This window comes from Natrix helvetica (assembly GCF_964273705.1).
Source record: "Natrix helvetica genome assembly, chromosome: 7".
NCBI classification, from domain to species: Eukaryota; Metazoa; Chordata; class Lepidosauria; order Squamata; family Natricidae; genus Natrix; species Natrix helvetica.
Window position 1 is genome coordinate 10,018,843 of NC_138558.1, and position 27,334 is coordinate 10,046,176.

At 43.3% G+C, this 27,334-nt stretch overlaps 1 protein-coding gene across 1 annotated transcript in view; it reads right to left on the reverse strand.

Annotated features, from left to right (window-relative positions):
• ANTXR2 (ANTXR cell adhesion molecule 2) overlaps nucleotides 1-27,334 on the reverse strand; it is a 165,236-nt gene that overhangs the window by 109,152 nt on the left and 28,750 nt on the right. Inside the window, exons 8-10 of the mRNA XM_081960413.1 lie at nucleotides 10,000-10,060; nucleotides 3,295-3,390; nucleotides 677-746 (exon numbers count right to left, since the gene is read on the reverse strand). Of these exons, the coding sequence (XP_081816539.1) occupies nucleotides 677-746; nucleotides 3,295-3,390; nucleotides 10,000-10,060 (227 nt within the window). The remainder of the gene's footprint in view (nucleotides 1-676; nucleotides 747-3,294; nucleotides 3,391-9,999; nucleotides 10,061-27,334) is intronic.

Here is a 27,334-nt window from a genome sequence, read left to right on the forward strand (position 1 = left end):
CAATCTGGGTCCTCATTTTACCCACCTCGGAAGGCTTGGAAGGATGGAAGGATGAATCAATTTTCAGCCGGTCAGGACTGAACTCCTAGCAGTGGGCAGAGTCAGCCTGCAATGCTGCGTTCTAACCACTATGCCACAATGGCTTCCTTCCTTCCTTCTCATTTCCATTACTTCCTTCTCATCTTCCTTCCTTCCTTCCTTCCTTCCTTCCCAAGCAATAGCACTTAAGACATATACTGCTTCATAGTGCTTTTATAGCCCTCTCTAAGCGGTTTACAGAGTCAGCCTCTTGCCCCCAACAATCTGGGTCCTCATTTTACCCACCTCGAAAGGACGGAAGGCTGTCAACCTTGAGCCGGCCAGGACCGAACTCCTGGCAGTGGGCAGAGTCAGCCTGCAATGCTGCGTTCTAACCACTGTGCCAATCACATGACCTGAAATGCTGCAACTGGCATAAAGACATGCCAATTGCCAAGTACCCCAATTTCGATCACGTGACCGTGGGGAAGCTGCGATGGCCGTTAAGTGGAATAACTGCTCATCAGTCAATTTTCCAATGTCATGGTAACTTTGAACGAGCGCTAAAGAAATGGTTATAAGGGCTACCTGTACATCCTTGGAGTAAGCTCCTCCCTCTCACCCTGCCTTATGCCTCAACATGGGATAAAATACTTACTGTCCAACCTCATGGAGAACAGGTGCCGGACACAGCATGAAATTAGTTTCCACTTTTTCTGGTTTTACATCTAAAAAAATACAAGCAAAAGACCAAAAAGATCATATATTGTATAATCGGAGAATATCTGCTGATCAACAAAGAGCATAAAACTGTGTTGTTTCTCTGTGTCATATAATATATGTGGGTATAGAGTTAGTAAGTAAGTAAGTAAGTAAATGGTAAATGGATGGATGGGTGGGTGGGTGGGTGGGTGGGTGGGTGGGTGGGTGGGTGGGTGGGTAGGTAGGTAGATAAATAGATAGATAGATAGATAGATAGATAGATAGATAGATAGATAGATAGATAGATAGATAGATAGATAGATAGATATAGGTAGATGATAGATAGATAGATAGATAGATAGATAGATAGATAGATAGATAGATAGATAGATAGATAGATAGATAGATATAGGTAGATGATAGATAGATAGATAGATAGATAGATAGATAGATAGATAGATAGATAGATAGATAGATAGATAGATGATAGATAGATAGATAGATAGATAGATAGATAGATAGATAGATAGATAGATAGATAGATAGATAGATAGATAGATATAGGTAGATGATAGATAGATAGATAGATAGATAGATAGATAGATAGATAGATAGATAGATAGATAGATAGATAGATAGATAGATAGATATAGGTAGATGATAGATAGATAGATAGATAGATAGATAGATAGATAGATAGATAGATAGATAGATAGATAGATAGATAGATAGATATAGGTAGATGATAGATAGATAGATAGATAGATAGATAGATAGATAGATAGATAGATAGATAGATAGATAGATAGATAGATAGATAGATAGATAGATAGATAGATATAGGTAGATGATAGATAGATAGATAGATAGATAGATAGATAGATAGATAGATAGATAGATAGATAGATAGATAGATATAGGTAGATGATAGATAGATAGATAGATAGATAGATAGATAGATAGATAGATAGATAGATGATAGATAGATAGATAGATGATAGACAGACAGACAGACGATAGATAGATAGATAGATAGATAGATAGATATAGATGATAGATAGATAGATAGATAGATAGATAGATAGATAGATAGATAGATAGATAGATAGATAGATAGATAGATAGATAGATATAGGTAGATGATAGATAGATAGATAGATAGATAGATAGATAGATAGATAGATAGATAGATAGATAGATAGATAGATAGATAGATATAGGTAGATGATAGATAGATAGATAGATAGATAGATAGATAGATAGATAGATAGATGATAGATAGATAGATAGATGATAGACAGACAGACAGACGATAGATAGATAGATAGATAGATAGATAGATAGATAGATAGATAGATAGATGATAGATAGATAGATAGATAGATAGATAGATTGATAGATAGATAGATGTGAATAAATAAATAAAGGAACGAATGAATAAATAAATAAATAAATAATTTTTTAAAAGGTATGCAAGTGGGTATATGCATAGAAATGTATGTAGTACATGAATGCTTTTTAAATATTTACTTATTTATTTACTTACTTACTTACTTATTTTGTCATGTTAATGTAATGTATATTGGAGGTGGTGACCCTTTGAGAGCCCAATGCAACGACATTTCATTTTAATGTATGCCGATTAGTGTACATTCAAAGTGACAATAAAGTTATTCTAGAGCAGTGTTTCTCAACCTTGGCAACTTTAAGTCCTGTGGACTTCAACTCCCAGAATCCCCTGGGGGATTCTGGGAGTTGAAGTCCACAGGACTTCCAAGTTGCCAAGGTTGAGAAACACTGCTCTAGAGGCTCCATCAGTGAACCAGCAATTTTCTGATACAAGCAACCAGACTGAAGAGCTTCTGAAGCAACTTAGCTGATTTCTACCCGTGTTACGAGAATGGGTAGACTAATTAACCAGCGGTATCTCTTGCCTCCAGAAGTTTTGGTTCATCCAACACTGAAGGCTTTTAAGAAGAGAGGAGATATTTGTCTGAAAGGGTATAGGGCAGGGGTGTGAAACACAAGGCCTGTGGGCCAGGTCCGGCCTGCGATATGGTCAGATCTCAGGCCGTTCTAGAAAATGTGAGGGGCCAGCCTGCATTGCTTCAGCCCGGTCTACCCAATGTGAAGAGGAACCATGGCGACAGTTTGGGAAGTGGCATCAAACTAGCCATGCCCACCCAGTTGGCCAGACCCACCCAGTTGGACATGCCCACCTGCCGCCCACAAAGGTCAACTGCAGCCTGGATGTGGCCCTAACAACTGCTTCCTGTTAGGGCCCTAAGGAGCCCAGGCAGGAAGGCGAGGAGTGCTGGCAAGGGAGGGGTGAGTAGAGGCTGGTGAGGCGCCTCTCGACATGAGTGACATCGAGTTGGCCATGCCCACCCAGTCACATGACCACCTAGCCACGCCCACCCAGTCACTAGGCAGATATTAGTGATCCGTGTAATTTAAATCTATGAATTTAGTGGTCCCTGAGGTCCGAAAGGTTAGTGACCCCTGATTTAGTGGACATCAGAGGACTATATGTAATGTGATGACTCAAATGCTCTGTGCTGTAGGGATACTTACTCAGGGTTGTTCCGTTTACCATAAAACTGCAGACGACACTCTCTGGTGTCCTACCCAACGTGAATCCTGTTCCAGTTAGAACAACTTGAAATTCCTCTGAAAAACAGAACCAACAAGTCGTCAGCAAGGGGATACATGCCACGTTTCCTTACTTTCTGACTCTCGAGAGCAAAATAAGCTTTTAATATTTTATACTCGGTATTTGATGATGTTTATCCTTAATGCCTATGATTTTGGAAAGAAAGCAGAACAAGTTGAGAAACGCTTGCCCTTGTAAAACAGCTGGAGAAGGAGGGAAAGAGTGGGAGGTCAGTTGATATATATCCCCAGTGATCATTCTTTTCGACAAATTTCCCAGTGAATTTTGAGAGGATGTAATTTGGATCGCAGATGTGTTTACCCAAACCATCATCTTCTTAATGTCTCTCTTTGTTTAAATTGAGAAACAAGAGAGACACAATCTGCAGCCCTCTACAATCCTTCCAGTAGTTGTCATTAAACTATATATTTTAATTGTTAATTGAACAGGGAATAATTATTAAACACTAGCTGCTAACCCAGCGTTGTCTGGGTATTTATTTATAGGGGGAAAATGTCCGGACCGAATGTAATTTCTAATGTTGGGCTTTCCCCCTTACCAGAGGGAGCCCCCTTGTGGAGTACTCTGAAGCCATTACCAGGGCAACTCCACTGTGCTGTACAGTAGAAGCCAATATGGCAGTATGGCACAACAGACTGTATCTTAACAGAACACACACGCCGAGAAGTGTTAGGGGTGTCTTACCAGAGAGTAAGTCATCTGTGTACCAAGTTTGGTTGAAATTGCTCAAGGCGTTCCAGAGTTATGCTGGAACACACACACACAGCCATTTTTTATATATAGATACGTAAGGGAATAATCATACGGACTGATATCAATTTAAAATAAATTAAATCAAGTTTACTCGGGAGCTTTCTTTGGCTCTACCACAAAAGCCAAGTAAAGGTCACCTCTGACTCCCCTAACCACAATTGAACTCCAAATTTCTTTTGGTAAGCAAGAGAGTTGTTGAGTTTTGCCATTTGATGACCTTTCTTGCCGCAATTATTGAATGAATCACTACAGTGGTTAAGTTAAGTGACTCGGGCCTCATCACTGACTTTGCTTGCCAGAAGGTGATCACGTGACCCTGGGATACTGCAACTATCATCAACTACATGCTAACTACATGCCAAGTGTCCAAATTTTGATCAGGGGACCATGAGGATACTGCAAGGGCCGCTGGGGTGAAAAACATTTCAAGTTACTTTTTCTAAGCCATTTTAACTTGGAATGTCCGCAGTTTTGCACAGACTTTGGCCTCAAAAAGGTTAGTCCACCCTTGAGGGACCCTTGAGCAGGGGTGGGTTCTGGCAGGCACTACTGCCGGTTCGCCCATAGGCGTGCCGCTCATGCTTGATGCGCGCTGCCTGCGCATGCCCAGTACAATTAAAACTATCCTGCGAATGCACAGAACTGAAAAACAAGATGGCGGTGCCTATGGCGCCACCCGGACAACCGGTTCAGGGGCGTGGCAGGCCTGGGTCGCTGCCGGTTTCAGCGATCCAGGCCACCAAACCACGAGCGGTTTTGCCAAACCGGTCTGAACCGGTAGGAACTCACCAATGCCCTTGAGGTAAAATATGCTGCCTCTGAAAATACTCTCCTGCCAGGCTTCACGTTGGCACTCTATAACTTAAATGAAATTTTCCATACAGACTAAATCTTTACTGCAAGGCATAAACAGTATAATTTACAGCTGTAGCCTCTGACAGTGAAAGCCGATTCCTAAACTTCCCAGGATTTAAATCCAAATGCCTTCGCTACCTTCTCCTTTACCTTGCACCAGTAAAGTGGTTTTTATTTCCTACTCACATTGGTGAGTGGCAGTTGCCTGTTTACATTCTCTCCATCTAGCTCAGTGGTTCTCAACCTGTAGGTCGGGACCCCTTTGGAGGTCGAACAACCCTTTCACAGGGGTCGCCTAAGACCACCGGAAAAAACATATTTTCGATGGTCTTAGGAACCGAGACACCAATTTTATGGTTGGGGGTCACCACAACATGAGGAACTGTATTAAAGGGTCGCGGCATTGGGAAGGTTGAGAACCACTGTAATAGAGGGATAGAATTTAATAGAGGAATAGACTCAAGATCTAATAGAGGGATAGAATTTAATAGAGGAATAGACTCAAGATCTAATAGAGGGATAGAATTTAATAGAGGAATAGACTCAAGATCTAATAGAGGGATAGAATTTAATAGAGGAATAGACTCAAGATCTAATAGAGGGATAGAATTTAATAGAGGAATAGACTCAAGATCTAATAGAGGGATAGAATTTAATAGAGGAATAGACTCAAGATCTAATAGAGGGATAGAATTTAATAGAGGAATAGACTCAAGATCTAATAGAGGGATAGAATTTAATAGAGGAATAGACTCAAGATCTAATAAGAGGGATAGAATTTAATAGAGGAATAGACTCAAGATCTAATAGAGGGATAGAATTTAATAGAGGAATAGACTCAAGATCTAATAGAGGGATAGAATTTAATAGAGGAATAGACTCAAGATCTAATAGAGGGATAGAATTTAATAGAGGAATAGACTCAAGATCTAATAGAGGGATAGAATTTAATAGAGGAATAGACTCAAGATCTAATAGAGGGATAGAATTTAATAGAGGAATAGACTCAAGATCTAATAAGAGGGATAGAATTTAATAGAGGAATAGACTCAAGATCTAATAGAGGGATAGAATTTAATAGAGGAATAGACTCAAGATCTAATAGAGGGGTAGAATTTAATAGAGGAATAGACTCAAGATCTAATAGAGGGATAGAATTTAATAGAGGAATAGACTCAAGATCTAATAGAGGGATAGAATTTAATAGAGGAATAGACTCAAGATCTAATAAGAGGGATAGAATTTAATAGAGGAATAGACTCAAGATCTAATAGAGGGATAGAATTTAATAGAGGAATAGACTCAAGATCTAATAGAGGGATAGAATTTAATAGAGGAATAGACTCAAGATCTAATAGAGGGATAGAATTTAATAGAGGAATAGACTCAAGATCTAATAGAGGGATAGAATTTAATAGAGGAATAGACTCAAGATCTAATAGAGGGATAGAATTTAATAGAGGAATAGACTCAAGATCTAATAGAGGGATAGAATTTAATAGAGGAATAGACTCAAGATCTAATAAGAGGGATAGAATTTAATAGAGGAATAGACTCAAGATCTAATAGAGGGATAGAATTTAATAGAGGAATAGACTCAAGATCTAATAGAGGGGTAGAATTTAATAGAGGAATAGACTCAAGATCTAATAGAGGGATAGAATTTAATAGAGGAATAGACTCAAGATCTAATAGAGGGATAGAATTTAATAGAGGAATAGACTCAAGATCTAATAAGAGGGATAGAATTTAATAGAGGAATAGACTCAAGATCTAATAGAGGGATAGAATTTAATAGAGGAATAGACTCAAGATCTAATAGAGGGATAGAATTTAATAGAGGAATAGACTCAAGATCTAATAGAGGGATAGAATTTAATAGAGGAATAGACTCAAGATCTAATAGAGGGATAGAATTTAATAGAGGAATAGACTCAAGATCTAATAGAGGGATAGAATTTAATAGAGGAATAGACTCAAGATCTAATAAGAGGGATAGAATTTAATAGAGGAATAGACTCAAGATCTAATAGAGGGGTAGAATTTAATAGAGGAATAGACTCATGATCTAATACAGGGATAGAATTTAATAGAGGAATAGACTCAAGATCTAATACAGGGATAGAATTTAATAGAGGAATAGACTCAAGATCTAATAGAGGGATAGAATTTAATAGAGGAATAGACTCAAGATCTAATAGAGGGGTAGAATTTAATAGAGGAATAGACTCAAGATCTAATAGAGGGATAGAATTTAATAGAGGAATAGACTCAAGATCTAATAGAGGGGTAGAATTTAATAGAGGAATATACTCAAGATCTAATAGAGGGATAGAATCTAATAGAGGAATAGGATAAAGATATAATAAAGGGATAGAATCTAACAGAGGAATAAAAATCTAATAAAAGGATAGAATCTAATAGAGGAATAAAGATCTAATTCTAGCTACTAACGAAATGCTAGCATGTCTAAATTTAGGTGTTCAGTGCATCTCCAATTTTTTTTTAGTCCTCCTCCTCCTCATCCAAATGAAAGATGCCAAAAACAGGCTCCAAAGAGGAGGAAACACGATAGTAATTTATTTACAGGGGGTCCTCAACTTATGACAGCTAATGGAGCCTCAAACTTGTCGCTAAGCGAGACAGTTCTTAAGTGAGTTTGCCTCATTTTACTAGCTTTCTTGCCACAGTTGTTAAGTGAATCACTGCCATTGCTGAGTTAGTCACACGGCTGTTAAGTGAATCTGGCTTCCACGTTGACTTTGCTCGTCAGAAGGTCGCAAAAGTGGATCACATGACCCCAGGACACTGCAACCGTCATAAATACGAGTCAGTTGCCCAGCATCCAAATTTTAATCACGTGACCACGGAGATGCTGCAAAGGACATAATTGTGGAAAAGCGTCATAAATGCGAAACATGAGTCACTTTTTTCAACGCCGTTGTAACTTTACTCAACTGAACTGGTTATAAATTGAGGATTACCTTATTTTATTCATTTATTCATATCAAATTTGGAAACCACACATCTTGCTTACAGAGGGACTGGTATCCTAATTCTTGCTGGACTTGAGTTTCCTGCCTAGGCAGGGGGTTGGACTAGAAGACCTCCAAGGTTCCTTCCAACTCTGTATTGTATTATTATTGTACTTTTAAACATGGGATTCCCCAAAATAGCACTGTAGATTTGTCAGAACGTGGGGGTTAATCCATCATAGCTATTTTACACAACTAACTTAACAAATCCTTTTGTATTATCATTCTCTTGCATTTTGGTAATCTAATGACTGTAGGCCTTCAGAGTTTAAGGATTGATATTATATTATAGTTAGGCCATGTTGTTTTTGGTTCACTTGCAACTGACAAGTTGGATGCCAAATTACGATTTTTTTTAATATAGATTTTATGTTGTTTATCATTTTATTCTGGAATTTTTAACTGGATATTTCTTGAATGTTTTTTAACTTGCCCTGGTCTTTGACTGTAATAAACATTGATGACTTGACTTTAAACATGGAAAGAGGAACTGGGGGAAGAGGAGATGAAAATCTATGCTCTTAGGCACAAAGGCTTTTATGAATTAAAACAATTTCTTACAAAGAACCTGGCTCAAGAATACTCAAGGGGAAATGGAATAAGTCAGTCCAGTCACTCACTCCATCATCGACAGTCAGTCTAATTGAGAACTCGTGAAATTAGATTCCGTAAAGAAGAAACAGTTATACAAGCCCTTTCATTTCTTTTTTTCTGCAATAATCCTCATATTTCACATTTTGGTCAGGAAATATCACTAAATATCCACGAAAAAGAATGATAATAATTTCTAGCAGTTATCGCTAAGTGTCACAGGGAATAAAAGATGTTTCCCCACAACAACAAAGAAGTTTATAAAATAAAATAAATAAATATAAAAAGGTTTTAAAAATCAGTTTGGCCACATGATGATTTCTTTACAATCCTCATAAATTACGGCTGTGATAGTTAGGCTCCATTGCAGCCACAAGTCAAGGACTATCTACAGACTTTGGTTCAGCCTGTGCCAACTTGGTGTGCTCACCAGCTGTGTAAACTTCAACTCCCAGCATTCTCAGCAAAGGCCAGCCTGGCTGGGAAGCATTAGTGGGTTACAACTGGTACGCCCCGGTACGGGCGTACCAGTGCCTGCTAGGAGCACCAGGTACCGTTCCGGTACAGTGCTCCGGAGGGTCCAGTCGCCCGCCTGCGCTCCTTACCTGTATTTGAGCTATTTGGGGCTTACACGCACCGAGTGTATGGCGCCTGCGCAACGCTCCACCAAACAGCTGGAGCGTCGCGGAGGCGTCGTGGAGCATTGTGGGTGGTAAGTACGCATGTGAGTGCTGCATGCTCATGCACGTGTGCTGCGCACATTCATGTGGTGTACGCCCGGCCCTGTTGCACTGTACCAGTTGCACCGGGATCCGGAAGCCACCACTGCTGGGAAGACTGAGACGTATGAAAATCAATGTTTCTCAAACCTTAGCAACAGTGGACTTCAAATCCCAGAATTCCCCAGGCAGCATGTTCTGGAATTCTGGGAGTTGAAGTCCATCCATCTTCCAACTACCAAATTTGAAAAATACAGACACAGATTGTGCTCCCAAGGAAGAAAAGGTACTTTAGTCTCTCTATTTCACAAAAGTATTGAGGAGATGACCTAAGAAGACATTGATTATAATTCAGAAAATCCTAGGTGTTGAAAAACTTAATGAATCTCCCCAGGTTGCTCGTCCCACCACGTACGCAATGCAATATTACTGTAAATATGCCTTCCTTTTAAATCTGCAACTCCCAAGGAGAGGAAACTGCAAGAGCTTAAATCTGTTAACGCAGGCTTTGGCAAACTGGAGCAAGGAAAGGAAAGTTCCTTTCCTTCGCATCTTCCTACTCAGCATATGGAAGTACAGTTACACATTTTGCCCAAGGATGTAACAGCAGGATTGTCAATATTTTCACATTGTTTTCCAGTCGCACACTCACCTCCTACACAAACGCTTGAGGGTTCCAGATTTAAGATTTCCGTGCACGATTGCTTCAGTATCTGTTTGGGGTAAAACGGGGAAAAATATTTCTGATAAATATATATGACGGGGTGTTTTTCTTTTTCCAAGGCAACAAGAATTCCGTTACGAGGAATTATTTTAGCAAGGTGCTGCAATGTGTGATACCTGTTTAGGTAGAAAATGTGTGTCAAACTCAAGGCCCGGGGCCCGGATTCGGCCTGCGGGGTGCTTAGATCTGGCCTGCAGGGCCGCCCTGGAAACTGTGAAGAACCAGCCCACGGTGCCTCCGCCAGCAAAAACAAAGCTCAGGAGGGTTGCGTGCGGGTTGCAGGAGGCCATCGCAGCCGAAAACAGAGCTCGGGAGCCCGTTTTCGCTGGCAGAGCGCTAGGGCTATCACAGGCGCCCCAGACACGAGTGACGGCGAGCTGGCCACACCCACCCCAGCCATGCCCACTCCGTGCCCCCGAGGTCAAACACAACACAATGAAATCGAGGTTGACACCTATGAGATAGCGGTTGTTAGATTGTGTCCTCATTCGAAAAAGAAATTCATAGCCACCATGGATTAGGAAATCGGGACAATTTATTATTTAGCCTCCCTTCTGTAGAGAACCTGTGTATTGTGTGGGTCAGAAGGAAGGCTGAGAAATTAAAAGATTAGAGAGGGTCCAGAGGTATTTCACAAGTGCAGTACTCAACTCCTCTGCTCGTAATAACATTCCGTATACCACCAGGCTTGAAATTTTAGGCCTGGATAACCTTGAACTACGCCATCTGCATTCTGACCTGAGTTTAGTGCACAAAATAATCTGCCGTAACGTCCTACCTTTTAATGACTACTTTTACTTCAACTGCAATAACAGAAGGGCCATCAATAGAGACAAACTAAACGCAATCCGTCCTAATCTTGATTGCAGGAAAAATGATTTCAGCGACAGAGTAGTAAATGTGTGGAACACCTTACCTGATCCTGTTGTTAGTTCCTCTAACCCCCAAACCTTTTACCTTAAGCTGCCTACCGTGGACCTTATATATTTTTTAAGAGGTCTGTAAAGGGGGCGTGCATAAGCGCACCAGTGCTCCTACCGTCCCTGTCCTACTGTCCCCATTTATATGTACTCTTTTTATGTGTTTACGGCTGTGTTTTGCTTATCTTTATCCATTTATTTGTGCCAAGTTTTTCATGCGTTTTTCCTACTTGTTTGCTTGTTGACAAATAAAATAAAATAAATAAAATAAAATAAAATAAAATAAATTATCTGCAGACTCCTCACATCTTCGAAGTAAACTTTTTCAACTCCTCCTTTCGTGACGCCGCTATAAGGCATTGCATGCCAAAACAATTAGCCATAGGATCAGGTTTTTCCCCTTGTGCCATTACTCGGCTGAACACCTAATTCTCTAATGTCTATGTCTATTTACTTGTGATGAATGGCTGTAGTACTATTATTATCCTTTTTATCTTCCTTACAATCCCCTCTTATTGCTATGATGATAATGATGACAAGTAGACCTCAATGTACGACCACAATTGAGCCCAACATTTCTGTTGCTAAGTGAGACATTTGTTAAGTGAATTTGCCCCATTTTGCGACCTTTCTTACCACAGTTGTTAAGTGAATCCCTTAACGGTTCTTGTCAGACGGTCGCCAAAGCAGATCACAAGACCTCGGGACATAAATATGAACCAAACTGGCAGGCATCTTGTGACCACAGGGATGCTGCAATGGTCGTAAGTGTGAAAAACGGTGATAAGTCACTTTTTCAGAGCTGTTGTAACTTTAAACGGTCACTAAATGAACTGTTGTAAATCGAGGACTACCTGTACTTAAGTTTGGGTTTTCTGGCAGACTCCCACTTAAGTATTGTGTGAGCATCAATCACTGCCAGTGACAAGACTTGTAATAAACATTTGAAAACAAGCCTCAATCTAACTCCGAATAGAGGGACTGAGAGGCTTCCTGCCCTAAACCTGACTGTAATTCCGTAATCCTTAACCAATTCCTGTTGCAAAATACAGGAAGCTGGTTGCAACCACTATTACAACATTTCCCAGGATTTCAATTTCCTTGTTAGCGCACACGTTTACAGATGTGGGAAGTACATTTTTCAGAACTGTATTTACATGATTCTCGCCATCTTTAACTTCACAGAAAGACAAACCTTAATTATACCTTTTAAAAAAAAATACGGTATACTATATGTAGATCACCAGATGCAGTTTACCGTGAAAATAAATTTCAGTTCAAACTCAGTACGTTAAGCTTAAACTAACTAACAAATAAAAACAAAGCAATCTAAAAACGAGGAAGCAAAAACAGTCATGAAAAGCCCGTTTTCAAGATGTGTTTTAAAAGTCAGTAAAGATAAAAATTATTTAAAAATATCAGCACCCTCCTCTCTGCAAACTTATGAGTTCCATAATTGGACAGCAATAGAGACCTCTGCCAAAAGAAAGTGTGTTTGTGTGTGTGTGTAAAATGTTGTTGTTGCTGTTGTATTTTGAGTATTCACACACGCACACACATCCGCTCAGCTTCTGACTGTGTCAACATAGGATTGCCAATTCCAGCCGATACCAATCCTGCATATCCCACCACAATCACAACATTAGTCAATGTTTTTTGTTGTGCACGGGTGTGTGTATAAACACCCAGCCGCCTTCCTCCAAAATTGGCAATGTTAATGTATCTCATATTAGTTGAATTAATCACCGCTAATTAAAATTCATGGCCTCTTAAGACTAGGCACCCCCATTTATATAAAGGGACCACAGATTCATCTTATTGTACTCTCCACTTGTAGCAGAAACTAAGAGATATTGAGACTAGAGCAATAGGCTCCACCAAGGTCCTCCGTCCCGGCGGGGAAATACTCAAAGCCGATTGGCTGTCAGACAGGCCAGTGCTGGATCTGTACACAGTTATTGAATAAAGAGCTGTTGTTGTCACTGAAGCCTGAGTCCTGTCTCATCATTCACCCGATCTAACAGAAACAACAACAAAAAAGAAGAAGGAAAACAGAACAGGGAAAAAGAGCCTGGGAAATTTAGCGCTGGATGCCCAACGCTAACTGGGAAGAAAAGCAAAGAGAAACAAGGAAATGCAGCTTTTGGAGAAGGCAGAAAAAGGGGAGCGAATCCTTCTAGTTGTCTCTGAGCACAGAATGAGACAACTTGCCACAGCCAACTCACTGCGGCCAACAGGCTGCAGGAAAACTCGCCACTGGCAGCTCCCCACGGGACAACTTGCTACAAGACAATCTAACAATTCTATTTCATTATTCAAAATAAATTTTAAAACCCTGTTTTCATTTTTCACATTTCATTCTGTCTCGCCGTTTGCATCCTTTCTTTCATGATTTGATTCCACTGTTTCTTTATCGTTTGGGTAACTCTTGTCCTCCAGCAAGTTGTCGTACGGCAAGAGGGGCCGTGGCAAATTTAAGTGTAGCAGTCAGGCCGGCAGCCATCTTTTCTTTTGGGTCTTTGGCCTGACACACTTTCTATTATTCTACTAGGCATTTTCTATTGTGGGAAAATGGGAGGAGGGATTGTATAGAGTTAGATGCTATGTAGCCATAACAAAATTCTTTCTAGAAAGCCAAGGTCATCCTTTGTCTTTGCACCTCTGCATCTAACCGGAACTGGATGGGTGGAAGTGCCAGCATGGCAGTGGGAGATTGGACCATGGGATGGTCCTGTGGGTGTGGGGACAAGATCTTGAACTTTCAACTGGGTAGAGAAAACCGGGAAGCTTTCAGATTCTGGTTTTCCCAGATGTGCCAACATGGCTCTCTTAATAAATTGGAACTTTGAGCGAGACTTTGCCTCGGACTCTGATTTACTTTGGGGTGCTATTTGGAACCCTGACAATACCTTCTGTAACTCTGTAAAAGTCAACATGGTCCAATATTGTGCAAGGCTGGAGATTACAGAAGAAAGAGAAAAACCACAGGTCACCAAGATCTCAGTTCTCACAATGCACACACACACACACCACCAACCAGCACATTTTTGGTTTGTTTACAGCCTGGAGTTTGATCCTAATGGGGTTCAAGGTTGTCTCAGCTGGGTTCAATATGACTTACAGCACCTTCCCTTTCAAACGTTGCCCCTTTCCCACTTCCCATTTGCCGGCACCAGAGCAGGGGTGTCAAAGTCAAGGCCCAGGGGCCAGATCCGGCCACGGGGGGCTTAGATCTGGCCCATGGGGCCGCCCTGGAAGCAGTAAAGGACCAGTTCATGGTGCCTCTGCCAGAGAAAACAGAGCTCTGGAGGGCTGCGTGCGGCCCTCCTGAGCTCCGTTTCCACTGGCAGAGAGCTGCAGGAGGCCATTGCAGCCAAAAACGGAGCTTGTGAAGACTGCAGGCAGTGACCCCAAGCTCCATTTTTGCTGGTAGAGGGTTGCAAGAGGCCATCGCAGCCGAAAACGGGGCTCCGGAGCCCAGTTTTGCTGGCCACCACAGGTGCCCCTGACACGAGTGACATCAAGCTGGCCACGCCCACCCTGGCCACACCCACCCACCCCTCAAAGTCAAACACAACCCTGATGCAGCCCTCAATGAGATCAAGTTTGACACCCCGGTCCAGAGAGTGCCATAAAGCACCTTGGGGCTCTATATATAAACCTAAATACTATTGCCGTTTACAAAGCCAAAAACAGATAAACCAACTTCCCTGGCTTTTTGAGAGTCAAGGCCCATTCGTCCGTCTGGCTTTAAGTTAAGCCCAACTCTCTTGCGGGAGAGATTTCAAACCATCATATTAAAAGATACACCAGGGCAGGGCAGAGGGAAAGCTGGCCAGATAACAAAAAAAATGCACACAGCCAATCCGTTGCCAAAAGTTACATTTAAAAGAGTTTTGTATATAAGGCCACTGCGGGAGAGCAAAGCATCTGTGCAACGTGCCATGAATTGAAGCTTATCAGTAAACTCTCTTGAGAGAACACTGCAAAGGGAGCGGAAGAAGCGATAGCACCTTTGTTTCCTGTATTAAACAGAGCCTTCTTTGTCTTGTAAACTCCCTTGCCAAGCACTTCATGATTTTGCCAACCACATTTCTTCTCAAGAAGAGAAGAACAAGAAGAGACCACAGAGCAGCCAAATGGGTGGAAAGGAGGAAGGAAGGAAGGAAGGAAGAAGGGAGGGAACAGAATGAGTAACATTTTGACAGCAGAATATGCTAAAAGCCAATTCATTTCGTATCATCGTTTGACTTCAAAAATTTAAGAGGTTTTGGCAACCAATATTGCCATCAATCATGATGTTTTTCCCCTTTGCTAAATCAGTGCAACATCTGTTCTTCCCACCAAACAATAGACAAGAGTTCAGATTTAGGGTAAATCTACAGTATAGCTGGATCTCCCTCCGGCACCCAAAACGAGACACAAATATCCATTTCAATTTAATTTGGCCATTGAAAATCTTAAATGCAACGGGGGGAAACTGTCCATGAATGAAAAGGCCTCCAGTTAGTGCTAATTTAAAAAGAACCCCGCTTAGATGCCTATTCAAGGTGAGGCAAAAAACATTCAGACCATCTCGGCTTCAGAATAACGGGACGGGCAGAAATTTTTGTAGACATTCCTAAGATTTAATATTTCTGTGAACAGGGGTGAAATCAACTTGTCTTTGTTACCAGTTCGGTAGCTTCACTCACACGCGCCACCTCCGCAGAGCATTAAAACTGTGCAGTGTTAAAATGGTAGGTTCACTCACACGCGCCACCTCCACAGAGCGTTAAAACTGTGCAGAGCGTTAAAACGGGATGAGCCTGCTACCAAGCGCACATGCAAAGGTAAGTTAAACAGCGAGGGGTGGGGGGGAATCCACTGTGCCAGGCGATTGAGATTAGCTAGAAAGCAGGAAATCCAATGATTCTAGCTAATATAAATCGTGTGTCACAGCAGATCATCAAAAATACCAGTTTGCACGAACCGGTAGCATATTTTTTTTACTACCGGTTCCGGCGAACGGGTCCAAACCAGTAGCATTTCACCCTTGTTTTTGGATTTTCATTGTGGATTAATAGCAGAAAGACTTCTACCTCAGAAGTAATCTACACCGGACACAGAGAGTTGGCAATGGTTCTGTTTCTTCTAAAGATTGGCAGCGTATCGGATTCTGCTCATAAAATATTTTTCAACATATCATGCTGTGGGAAGCCCCACTCTACCTCCTAGGACAGGGGTGTCAAACTCTAGGCCCAGGGGGTGGATCCCGCCCGTGGGGTGCTTATATCTGGCCCATGGAGCTGCTCTGGAAACCGCAAAGGATCAGCCTGCGGTACCTCTGCCAGCAAAAACAGAGCTCACAAGGGCCAAGGCAGCTGTTCAGAGCTCCGTTTTCGCTGGCAGAGGGTTGCAGGAAGCCATTGCAGCCGAAAATGGAGCTCGGGAGCCCGTTTTCGCTGGCAGAGTGCTCGGGCCGCCACAGGCGCCCCGACATGAGTGATGTCTAGCTGGCCCTGCCCAGCATGAGTTCAAACACAACCCTGATGTGGCCTTCAAGGAAATCGAGTTTGATACTCCTATCCTGGAAGAACGAAAAATTTGGAGGAATATTTTACAATTCCTCCTGTACAATATTGTACAGATTTTTATGTAATCCGTTTTTACGGGTTTTTGATGCCTCCTCTATGTATATATATGGTGTTTTAACTTTTGACTGTACACCGCCCCGAGTCCCTTCGGGGAGAGGGAGCGGTTTATAAATTTAATCAAATCAAATCAAATCAAATCAAAGACAGAATATTGTATTTCCCTAAATGAGAAATGGAGAAACATGTTTTTTTTAGAGGCAGCCCGCAGCAGATGCCAAGCCCTTAAGAGATAAAGAGCTTATGGAAATAAGGCAACTATCTAGGCGGCTCTATTCATAAGCAAAACAAATACTGCAGGCAGAAATCCATTTGAGGCAGGATATTTCTAAACTGCTTGCAGCAAAGTTTGACAGCTAACAAAAGCAGAGTGATTAGAATTAGAAGCAGCCTCTCCCCCAAGATCCAACACAGGATGAAAGCCAGTTAGCCACAATAGCAGGGGTGTCCAAACTTGGCAACTTTAAGACTTGTGGACTTCAACTCCCAGAATTCCCCAGGCAGCTCTGCTGGCTGGGGAATTCTGGGAGTTGAAGTCCACAAGTCTTAAAGTTGCCAAGTTTGGACACCCCTGCACAATAGGAATTGCCCAACACCCTTTCCAACCTGCACTTTCTTTCCGGTGGTTGTTAAGTGAATGCTGTGTTTATTATGCAAGGCAATGAATAATGGAGCGGAATATCAAAGTTGTCAAAGATCGTCCAAAGTTACAATGGCACTGAAAAAAGTAACTTATGACCGATTTTCACAGTTACAACCATTGCAGCATCCCAATGATCAAAATTTAGATACTAGGCAATCGACTCACATTTATGACGGTTGCTCTGTCCTGGGGGGACCTTCTGACAAGCAAAGTCAATGAGGAAGCCAGATTCACTTAACAACAGTGTTACTAACTTAACAACCTAAGCGGTTCACTTAACAAATGGGGCAAGAAAGGTTATAAAACAGGGCAAAATTCACTTAACAAATCTCTCTCACTTACCAAGAGAAATGTTGGGCCCAATTGTAGTCGTATGTCGTGGACTACATGTAGAACAATACTTCATTGTCACTTTAAACGTACACTAATCAGCATACGTTAATATAAATAAAGTTTCGTTCTATTCAGCTCTCAAAAGATAACCATTATGCATATACCCACATGATAATGGAACCAGTTTTGCCAAAAAACGACTGCCGATTTTCAGAAAAATCCCCACCTTAAAACACAATCACACAACCACAAGAAGCTGCAAATAGCCACAAATATGAGTCAGTCGCTGAGACCCAAAATGCAACCATCTCATCACGGGGAGAAGACAACCAGCAGAATTTGAATCCGAGTCGTGAATAGTGCCTAGGTAAGTCTGTCAAAACTTTCAGCACTTGCTAAGTGACCGGTCGTAAGTCAAGAATTACCTGTATGCCCAATTGGCCACCTGGAGTTTAGCTTAGTTTGAAAGAGACTCTGTTTTAAAGAAATCAATATTTTAAAAAAAGAAAAGTTTTTATTGCCTGATTTAATATATACCGTGTTTCCCCGAAAATAAGACAGGGTCTTATTTTCTTTTGACCTCCCCCCCCCCAATTTTGCTTGGGCCTTATTATCGGGGGGGCTTATTGGTTTGGGATAGCCGGGTGGCTGCTCTCTTGTGAGCGGGCGCCCGAAGAGCCGGGCACAGCCTTAGGGGCAAACGGCTGTGTTGTGCTGTCGTGAAGGGCATCAAGATTAGATCAGAGCATTCTTAATGTGGCAGCGTTTTACATTGGCTACCGTGTTTCCCCGAAATTACGACATGTCCTGATAATAAAACCATGCCATATTTTTCCTGTGGGCAAAAATATATGCCCTCCCACAATAATCAGCCCCCTGGACAACCCCCCCTTCCAGCCAGGCAGAGCGCCACTCACCAACCATATCCCGAAGGCGCAATGCCTCAGGAGCTGGGGGGAGGGCGGCAAAGGCATTGCTTGACGCCTTTGGGATACTGCTAGGTTGGTGGGTGGCGCTGTGCCCAGCTGGAGCAGGAGGTTGCTGGTCAGCTGCTCTCACGAGCAGCTGCCTGGCAACACCCCTTTCTAGCCGGGCAGAGTGCCACTCACCGACCCAGTAATATCCCAAAGGCGCTAAGCCGCATGGTGCTCTACCCGGCTGGAAAGAGAGGTTGCGCGAACACTTGTTCTGCCTCCAGCTCGCGTACCTCCCAGCCTCACCATGCCCAGCTCTCCCTGCAGGGCTGGGCAAGGGCGGCAGCACCACTGCAGTCCTGCTGCCACCGCCGCCGTCATGCTCTGAGCATAACCGGCTTCCAAACTCCGAAGATCCGCTGCTGAGTCTTCCGGCAGCGGCCGCTCTGGACTACGCTCTATGGTTGTGGGCTGGCTGCGGGAAGACTCTCTGTCCCACCAGAGCCTTCCAACAGCCAGCCCACAACCATAGAGCGTAGTCCCAGAGCGGCCGCTGCCGGAAGACTCGACAGCGGATCTCCGGAGTTTGGAAGCCGGTTATGTTCGGAGCATGGTGGCGGTGGCGGCAGCAGGGCTGCGGTGGCAGCAGCGCTGTGGCGGTGGCCTGGCCCTGCCCTGCAGGGAGAGCTGGTCATGTTGAGGCTGGGAGCCGTGCAAGCTGGAGGCAGAACAAGTGCTCGTGCAACTTCTCTTTCCAGCAGGGCAGAGCACCATGTGGCTTAGCGCCTTTGGGATATTACTGAGTTGGTGAGTGGCACTCTGCCAGGCTGAAAAGGGGCGTTGCCAGGCAGCTGCTCATGAGAGCAGCTGACCAGCAACCTCCTGCTCCAGCTGGGCACAGCACCACCCACCAACCTAGCAGTATCCCAAAGGCGTCAAGCAATGCCTTTGCCCCCCTCCCCCCAGCTCCTGCGGCTTTGTGCCTTCGGGATATGGTTGGTGAGTGGCGCTCTGCCTGGCTGGAACGGGGGGGTTGTCCAGGGGGCTTATTATTGGGGGAGGGCGTATATTTTTGCCCACCGGAAAAATATGGCATGGTCTTATTATCAGGACATGTCGTAATTTCGGGGAAACACGGTAGCCGCTGTAAAATGCTGCCACTTTAAGAATGCTCTGTTCTAATCTTGATGCCCTTCGCTAAATGGAAATATTCAGGAGTGTAAAGCACTTGGCATATGCAGCACATGTCCAGCTATGAATTGTGATCACTTCCTTCAAAAGTGATTTCTAAGAAACTTAGCTTTGATGAAGACATTCTGAGATGTTCCGGCTGTCAAATTCAACTTGAAAACACAAGCATTCATAAGGGGAATGACATAAGACAGAGAGAGACAGAGACAGAGACTGAGGCAGCACCAAATATAAGTTAGGATAAATTCATGTTCCTATTTTAATGCATCTGGTTTTCTGATTAAAGTTGCAGTCATGGAGAACTTAACAAAACAGGAATTGGAGGAAGATCAGCCGAGGTTAAAGTAAAACGAAGTAATAGAATAATAGAGTTGGAAAGGACCTTGGAGGTCTTCTAGTCCAACCCCCTGCTCAAAAAGGAGACCCTATACCAGTGATGGCGAACCTGTGGCACATGGAGCCATTTCTCAGGGCACGCAAGGCGCTGCTCTGTCAGCTGAGTTCACCCTTTTTTAAAGCCATTTTTCGCCCTCCCCAGACTCCAGAGGCTTTATAGGAGCCTGGGGAGGGCGGAAAGAGCATCCCCTGCCCCCCCCGAGGCCCTCCGGGGGCTTCATGAGCTTCCCTGAAGCCTCCGGAGCACAAAAAACCAGCCCTATGGGTAAACCGGAAGTTCGGGAATGGACTTCCGGTTTGCTCTGAGGTTCGTTTTGACTGCTCCGGAGGCTTCAGGGAAGCATCCTGAAGGTCCCTGAAGCCTCCGGAGGGCTTCCGGGGGGGGGAGATGCTGTTTTCACCCTCCCCAGGCTCCTATAAAGCCTCTGGAGCCTGGGGAGGGCGAAAAAAGCATGCAATAAATGGGGGGCCGTGCCTGTAGTGTGCGCATGCACACTGGGGGTGTGTGTGTCGCGCATTGCATTATGGGTGCGGCACGCCTGCACACGACCCCCCTGCGCTCCCCCCACTTAGGGCACACGAGCCAAAAAAGGTTTGCCATCGCTGCCCTATACCAATCTAAACAAGTAACTGTCCTGTCTTTCCTTAAAAGCCTCTGTGATGGAGCACCCACAACTTCTGGAGGCAAGCTGTTCCACTGGTTAATTGTTCTCACGATCAAGAAATTTCTCCTTAATTCCAGGTTGCTTCTCTCCTTGAATAGTTTCCATTCATTGTTTAATGTCTTGCCTTCTGGTGCTTTGACCCCCTCTTCTTTGTGGCAACCCCTCAAATATTGGATGACTGCCATCATGTCACCCCTAGTCCTTCTTTTCATTAGTCTAGGCGTGCTCAATCCCTGCACCCATTCTTCATATGTTTTAGCCTCCAGTCCCCCGATCTTCTTTGTTGCTCTTCTCTGCACTCTTTCTAGAGTCTCCACATCTTTTTTTAAAATATGGTGAACAAAATAAAAATGTTTGAGACTCTGGAAAGTGTGCAGAAAAGAGCAACAAAGATGATTAGAGGGCTGGAGGCTAAAACAGATGAAGAAGTGTTGCAGGAATTGGGTATGTCCAGTCTAGACTTAAGAACAGGACTTCTTTTTAAAATCACAGTTGTCTTGGTCTTAACGTTCTATGAAATCAACCTTCATACTTCATTATTAGTATAAAGAAAAGGAAGACAGAATGCAGATCAACATTGAATGCAATATTTACAGGAAACCATTTTTGGACTTTGTGCTTGAGGCGGGGAAAAAACCCGAGACTTTGATTTTGCTGATTAGATAGTTTTGTTATCGAAATGGCTAGCATATATTATATTACATAAAAGTAAAAAGTTGAGAGGTTTTATGTTCCTTCTTATTCTCCTGTGCTAAAAAGAGTTGGAAGTCAATGCTTTTTCTTTTCTTTTCCCCTCTTCCCCTTCTCCTCCCCTATTTCCCCGTTATTTTTATTTGTCTTTGTATTTTATATTTTGATAAACCTATAACAAACTTGGAAGACGAGACTAAATTCAATAGTCAAGGACCGTCTCAGAACTTGCAAAGGAATAATCAAAGGATGTGTAAATACCTAAACATCGCACTCATTGCCACTATTTTATTAGCAGTATTCATATTTTATTTTATTTTCAATAAAAAGAAATCCTGCATGCCAACTCTCAAATCAAGAGGTTTTTTTAAAAAAATAAATATTAATGACTTCCACTGAATCGGGAAGCTGAGAAGCTGAGAGTTTTCCTTTTTGCTGCTGTTCTCGCCAGCTTCATTTGCACTCACTGAAAAATTTACCCAGCGCAATCCTGTGTCAATAAAACAGCACCAAAAAACCCAGAGAAGAACACAAATTAACATCAACAAACATCACGATACTCAATGTTTTCAAAGACTGGGTTAGGGAGCTCGTAATATACTTTTGCAGATGTTCTTATTTTTCTGTTTGGTTACTCCGAACACAAATATTATGCAAACTACCAAAGTAGATTAGAAGAATACACACCACTGGCAGAAGAAGAAAAAAATGGAGTAATGGCATGAGCAAAGCATGTTCTGCTAATGCGCTTGTTATGGGACTGACTTAGAAGATCCCTTATTTGAGTCTCAGGGGTTGCCACAAAGAAAAGGGAGTCAAACTATTCTCCAAGGCACCTGAGGGTAGAACAAGAAGCAATGGGTAGAAACTAATGAAGGAGAGAAGCAACTTAGAACTGAGGAGAAATTTCCTGACAGTGAGAACAATTAATCAGTGGAACAACTTGACTCCAGAAGTTGTGAATGCCCCAACACTGGAAGTCTTTAAGATGTTGGATAGCTATTTGTCTGAAACGGTATAGGGTTTCCTGCCTAGGCAGGGGGTTGGACTAGAAGATCTCCAAGGTCCCTTCCAACTCTGCTATTGTATTGTATTGTATTGTATTGTATTGTATTGTATTGTATTGTATTGTATTGAGTCCACGTACAGAAATTGCTTGAGGTTGTAAGACCTTTGTAACTTCTTCTGGAAATCATGAGTAAATAGCTCCATGATTGCACCAAGGAAGAATAAGGTAGAAATGTCATAGATAAGTAAAGCACGTACTAGCAATAGCAACTTATATACCGCTTCACAGTGCCTTACAGCTCTCTCTGAGTGGTTTGCAGAGTCAGCCTCTTGCTCCCTACTACTCATGTTAACTAACTTGATAATGAAATATTTGCAGGAAATGAAGCAAGCTGTTAAAAAGATGTGGAGACTCTAGAAAGCCAAGAGCAACAAAGATGCTTAGGGGACTGGAGGCTAAAAACGTATGAAGAAAGATTGCAGGAATTGGTTATGCCTAGTTTAATGAAAAGGAGGACTAGAGGAGACATGATAGCAGTGTTCCAATATCTGAGGGCTGCCACAAAGAAGAGGGAGTCGACCTATTCTCCAAAGCATCTGAAGTCAAAACAAGAAGCAATGGGTGGAAACTAATCAAGGCGAAAAGCAACGTAGAACTAAGGAGAAATTTCCTGGCAGTGAGAACAATTAATCAGTGGAACAACTTGCCCCCAGAAGTTGTAGGTGATCCAACACTGGAAGTTTTTAAGAAGAGATTGGACAACCATTTGTCTGAAGTGGGGTAGGGTTTCCTGCCTAGGCAGGGGGTTGGACTAGAAGACCTATCAGTCAATTCTCCAAAGCACCGAAAGGTAGGAAACAATGGATGGAAACTAATCAAGGAGAGAAGCCACCTAGTCTACGGAGAAATCTCCCAACAGAACAATTAATCAGTGGAATGACTTGTCTCCAGAAGTTGTGCGTCTTTTGGCACTGGAGGTTTTCAAGAAGAGATGGTGTGGGGCTTCCTGCTTGAACAGAGGTGTAGAAGACCTCCAGGTCCTTTCCAACTCGGTTATTATGAAAGCTGAAGGAACATTTCAATTCAGGCCAAGAATACCTACAGTATATTCTCCACTTATGAGAGACAAAAAGGAGTCCCAGCACTGAAAGTTTCCAGGGGCCCCTTGGAATTCTAGCTTAGATTAAGCCTTTTGTTGTGACCTGCCAGCAGCCAGTGAAGCTGGCAGCAGATTCGGTCAGAGAGGAGGTTGGGGAGGAACATGGCCCAGTCCTGGAGTCTGGGGAAGGCTCTGATGAGGGCTCTGTGTCGGAGGCAGAGAGGGGGCCAGAGCCATATGCCAGTTATCAGCTGCCTTCAGAGTCAGACATCAGTGAGGCAGACAAACAGCTGGAGCCTGTTCCCAGTGTGTAAACACGCAGAATTGCCAGACAAAAGGAACAGCTAAGGAACAGGAGTCGACTTGAGAGTAAGGCCACAGATGGACGATGAATGACCCCTCCCAGAGGAAATAAAAGAGGAGCGAAAGGGGAGTGGAGTTTGCAGGAGACAATTAGTTCACTTAATTGGTTCACGACTCTCCAAGACCCCTTGTCAAGTTTTGCAGAGATCGGCCTGGCAGCTCTCCAAGCCAAATAAGCAGGGGTGGGATTCAAAGGTTTTACTACCGGTTCTGTGGGCGTGGCTTTGTGGGCATGGTCGGGGAAGGATACTGCAAAATCCCCATTCCCTCCCCACTCTCAAAATTTCCGCTACCGGTTCTCCAGAACCACTCAGAACTTGCTGAATGCCACCTCGGCAGATAAGGTCTGTGACAGTAAATCCGCCCTTGAAAGACTTTGCTGGATGTGAATGAGCAGAATTCACAGTCGATTAATAAAAGTGTTGTTTTTTTTGTCGGGACAAGGAGTCTGCTTCATGCTCTCAAAAGCCTAGATCAGAACCAGTGATGGGTTTCCATTATTTTTACTATGGGTTCACTCGCGCGCACGACACTTTGGCGCATGCGCAGAAGCATCCAGACGAGTGGGCAGAGCCTCCCACCGCCACCACTACTGGTTCGCCCAATCCAGGCCGAAATGGGAACAACCCACCTCTGGTCCGGACACCTTTGAAGGGCTGAAGAAAGGAGTGAATGAATGCGGTTATAGAAAAATAAGAGGTGAAAACATGTCTGGAACTGGGGCTTGTTATGAGAGTTGATCGGATTGGTTATGTAATGAAAGTGATCGCAATTTAGGGTATCTGACAAGTCCTCTCCAAATCACCGTCCAAGTATGTGCATGTGGCCTGGAGGGAGTCAACCCCAAGCCGAGCCAAGAGAACCTGGAAACTTATCCGCAAAATCTCTCCATTCCTAAGTGGCCATCTGAACACCAGAACCTTATAAGAGTTGTAATATGTCAGTGGATGTCAAATTAAGCCCTGCACGGTCCTGAAGGCTAGGAAGAAAGAAATGCTTCATTTCCAGGCCATTGGGCTGCTTTAACAAGTCAACTAAACAATCTCCACTTTCTTCCCCCCCCCCCCCCCACACACACACCCCACCCGTTTTCTGCTACTCCCCCATTCCTGCTCAGCACACGGAAAGCCTTAACAAGTTTGCTGCAAATCGCAAGAGCCAAAAGCAGCTCAAGCGTTAGGCTATTCCATGTGGACTTTAAAATAAAAATGGACTGATGTAATCGGAATAATTTCCCTTCAACGCTCGGTCCCCGTACACCTCCTCTGTATTCGCCTCTTTCTTTCCTTCTCGGACTGTCGAAACTCTTTACGGCTCATTTCCTGACTCTTTCTACTACAAGCAAAATCTAAATATGGTGCTTCCCCCACTCCTCCTGTCTTCTCCTTCAAGGAAACGTCCCAATTAAGGGCGTTTGGAATTAATAATCAGATGGTCTCTGTTAATGGAGACCTTTTTTAAAAATTTTGTTTTATAAAAGCAAGAGCACTTGGTAAGGATCGACTTTTTCTGGCCCTTTGCAAAAGGCTGCATTTTCTGCTCGGCCGCACTTGGAGTAGGGGGCTCTTAAAGAATTAGGGACATGATGGCTCAGGAGCTAAGACACTGAGCTTCTCGATCAGAAAGGTTGGCAGTTCGGCGGATCAAATCCCTAGCGCTGCGTAACGGAGTGAGCTCCCGTGACTTGTCCCAGCTTCTGCCAACCTAGCAGTTCGAAAGCACGTAAAAATGCAAGTAGAAAAATAGGGACCAGCTTTGGTGGGAAGGTAACAGCGTTCCGTGCACCTTCGGTGTTTAGTCATGCCGCCCACATGGCCACAGAGACATCTTCAGACAGCGCTGGCTCTTCAGCTTTGGAACGGAGATGAGCACCGCCCCCTAGAGTCGGGAACGACTAGCACATATGTGCGAGGGGAAACTTTTAGCTTTATCTAATGTACATCTTAATGCATACCTGGAGTATTTTTAGAGCCATCTTCCCCTACATTGTGTCTTCAAGATGTGTTGGCATTGTCACACTTTGGAAGGACCAATGCGGAGGTTCTGGCAAACCGATAGTGGTTTGTTGGTATGGGTCACAGAACTGGCAGCGACCCAGCCTGGCCTTGCCTCCAAACTGGTTCCCCGGTCGCCACTGGTGTTGCCGGCATATATTTCTTTTGGCCTTTTTAAATGTTCTGCACATGCGCGGAACATTTTACAAGAAACTTCACGCATGTGCAGTGAACCGGAAGTAACAATGGTGTATAAATGTAATGATTAAGAAAACAATATGAAATAGCAATAGCACTTAGACTTCTGTACTGCTTCACATTGCTTTCCAGCTCTCTCTAAGCAGTTTACAAAGTCAGCCTCTTGCCCCTAACAATCTGGGTCCTCATTTTACCCACCTCGGAAGGATGTAAGGCTGAATCAACTTTGAACTGATCAGGATCGAACTCCAGACAGGGGGGTATGAGTTAGCTTGCAGTTTTGCATTCTAACCATTGTGCCACCACAGCTCAATAATACAGGTAGTCCTCAAGTTATGACTGCAGCTGAGCCCAACATTTCCTTTGCTAAGCGAGACAGCTGTGAACGGAGTTTTGCCCCTTTTTACGACTTTTCTTGCCACAGTTGTTAAATGAAGCACTGAGATTGAGTTAGTAACACGGTTGTTAAGTGAATCTGGACTCCCCGTGGACTTTGCTTGCCAGAAGGTCACAAAAAGAGGATCACGTGAACCAGGGACATTGCAACCGTCATAAATATGAGTCAGTTGCAAAAACGTCCGAATTTTGATCATGAGACCATGGGGATGTTGCATGGTGGTAAGTGTGAAAATGATCACGAGTCACTTTTTTTCCAAGGCTGCCATGAGATTGATTGGTCATTAAACAAACGGTTGTAAGTCAAGGACTAGCTGTAATTCCCAATGGCCATGATGATGGGGAAAATTGTGGGGATAGTGGGCCTAATTCTGGAGGGAATGTGGTCCAGGCTCCCAGGAGTGGGAGGTGTGTTCCAGAGACAACTCAGTTCAGATAGTTCATGTGAGAGAAAGAGGGTGAAGACAGCTCCTCCTTAATAGTTCCCAGAGTATATGCTTTACGGGGATGGTAGCTTGCTTTAGTTTGGCAAGAATCTGTCTATAGGAGAGGAACAATACAGGTAGTCCTCGAATTACAACCGAAACGGAGCCCAAAATCTATGTGGCTAAGTGAAACATTTCTTAAATGAGCTTGCCTCATTTTACGACTATTCTTGCCACGGTTGTTAAGTGAATCATTGCATTTTAAGTCCGTAACATGATTGTTAAGTGGACTCCCCATTGACTTTGCTTGTCAGAAGGTCACAAACAGGGGATCACGTGAACCAGGGACACTGCAACCGTCATAAATATGAGTCACTTGCCAAGCGTCTGAATT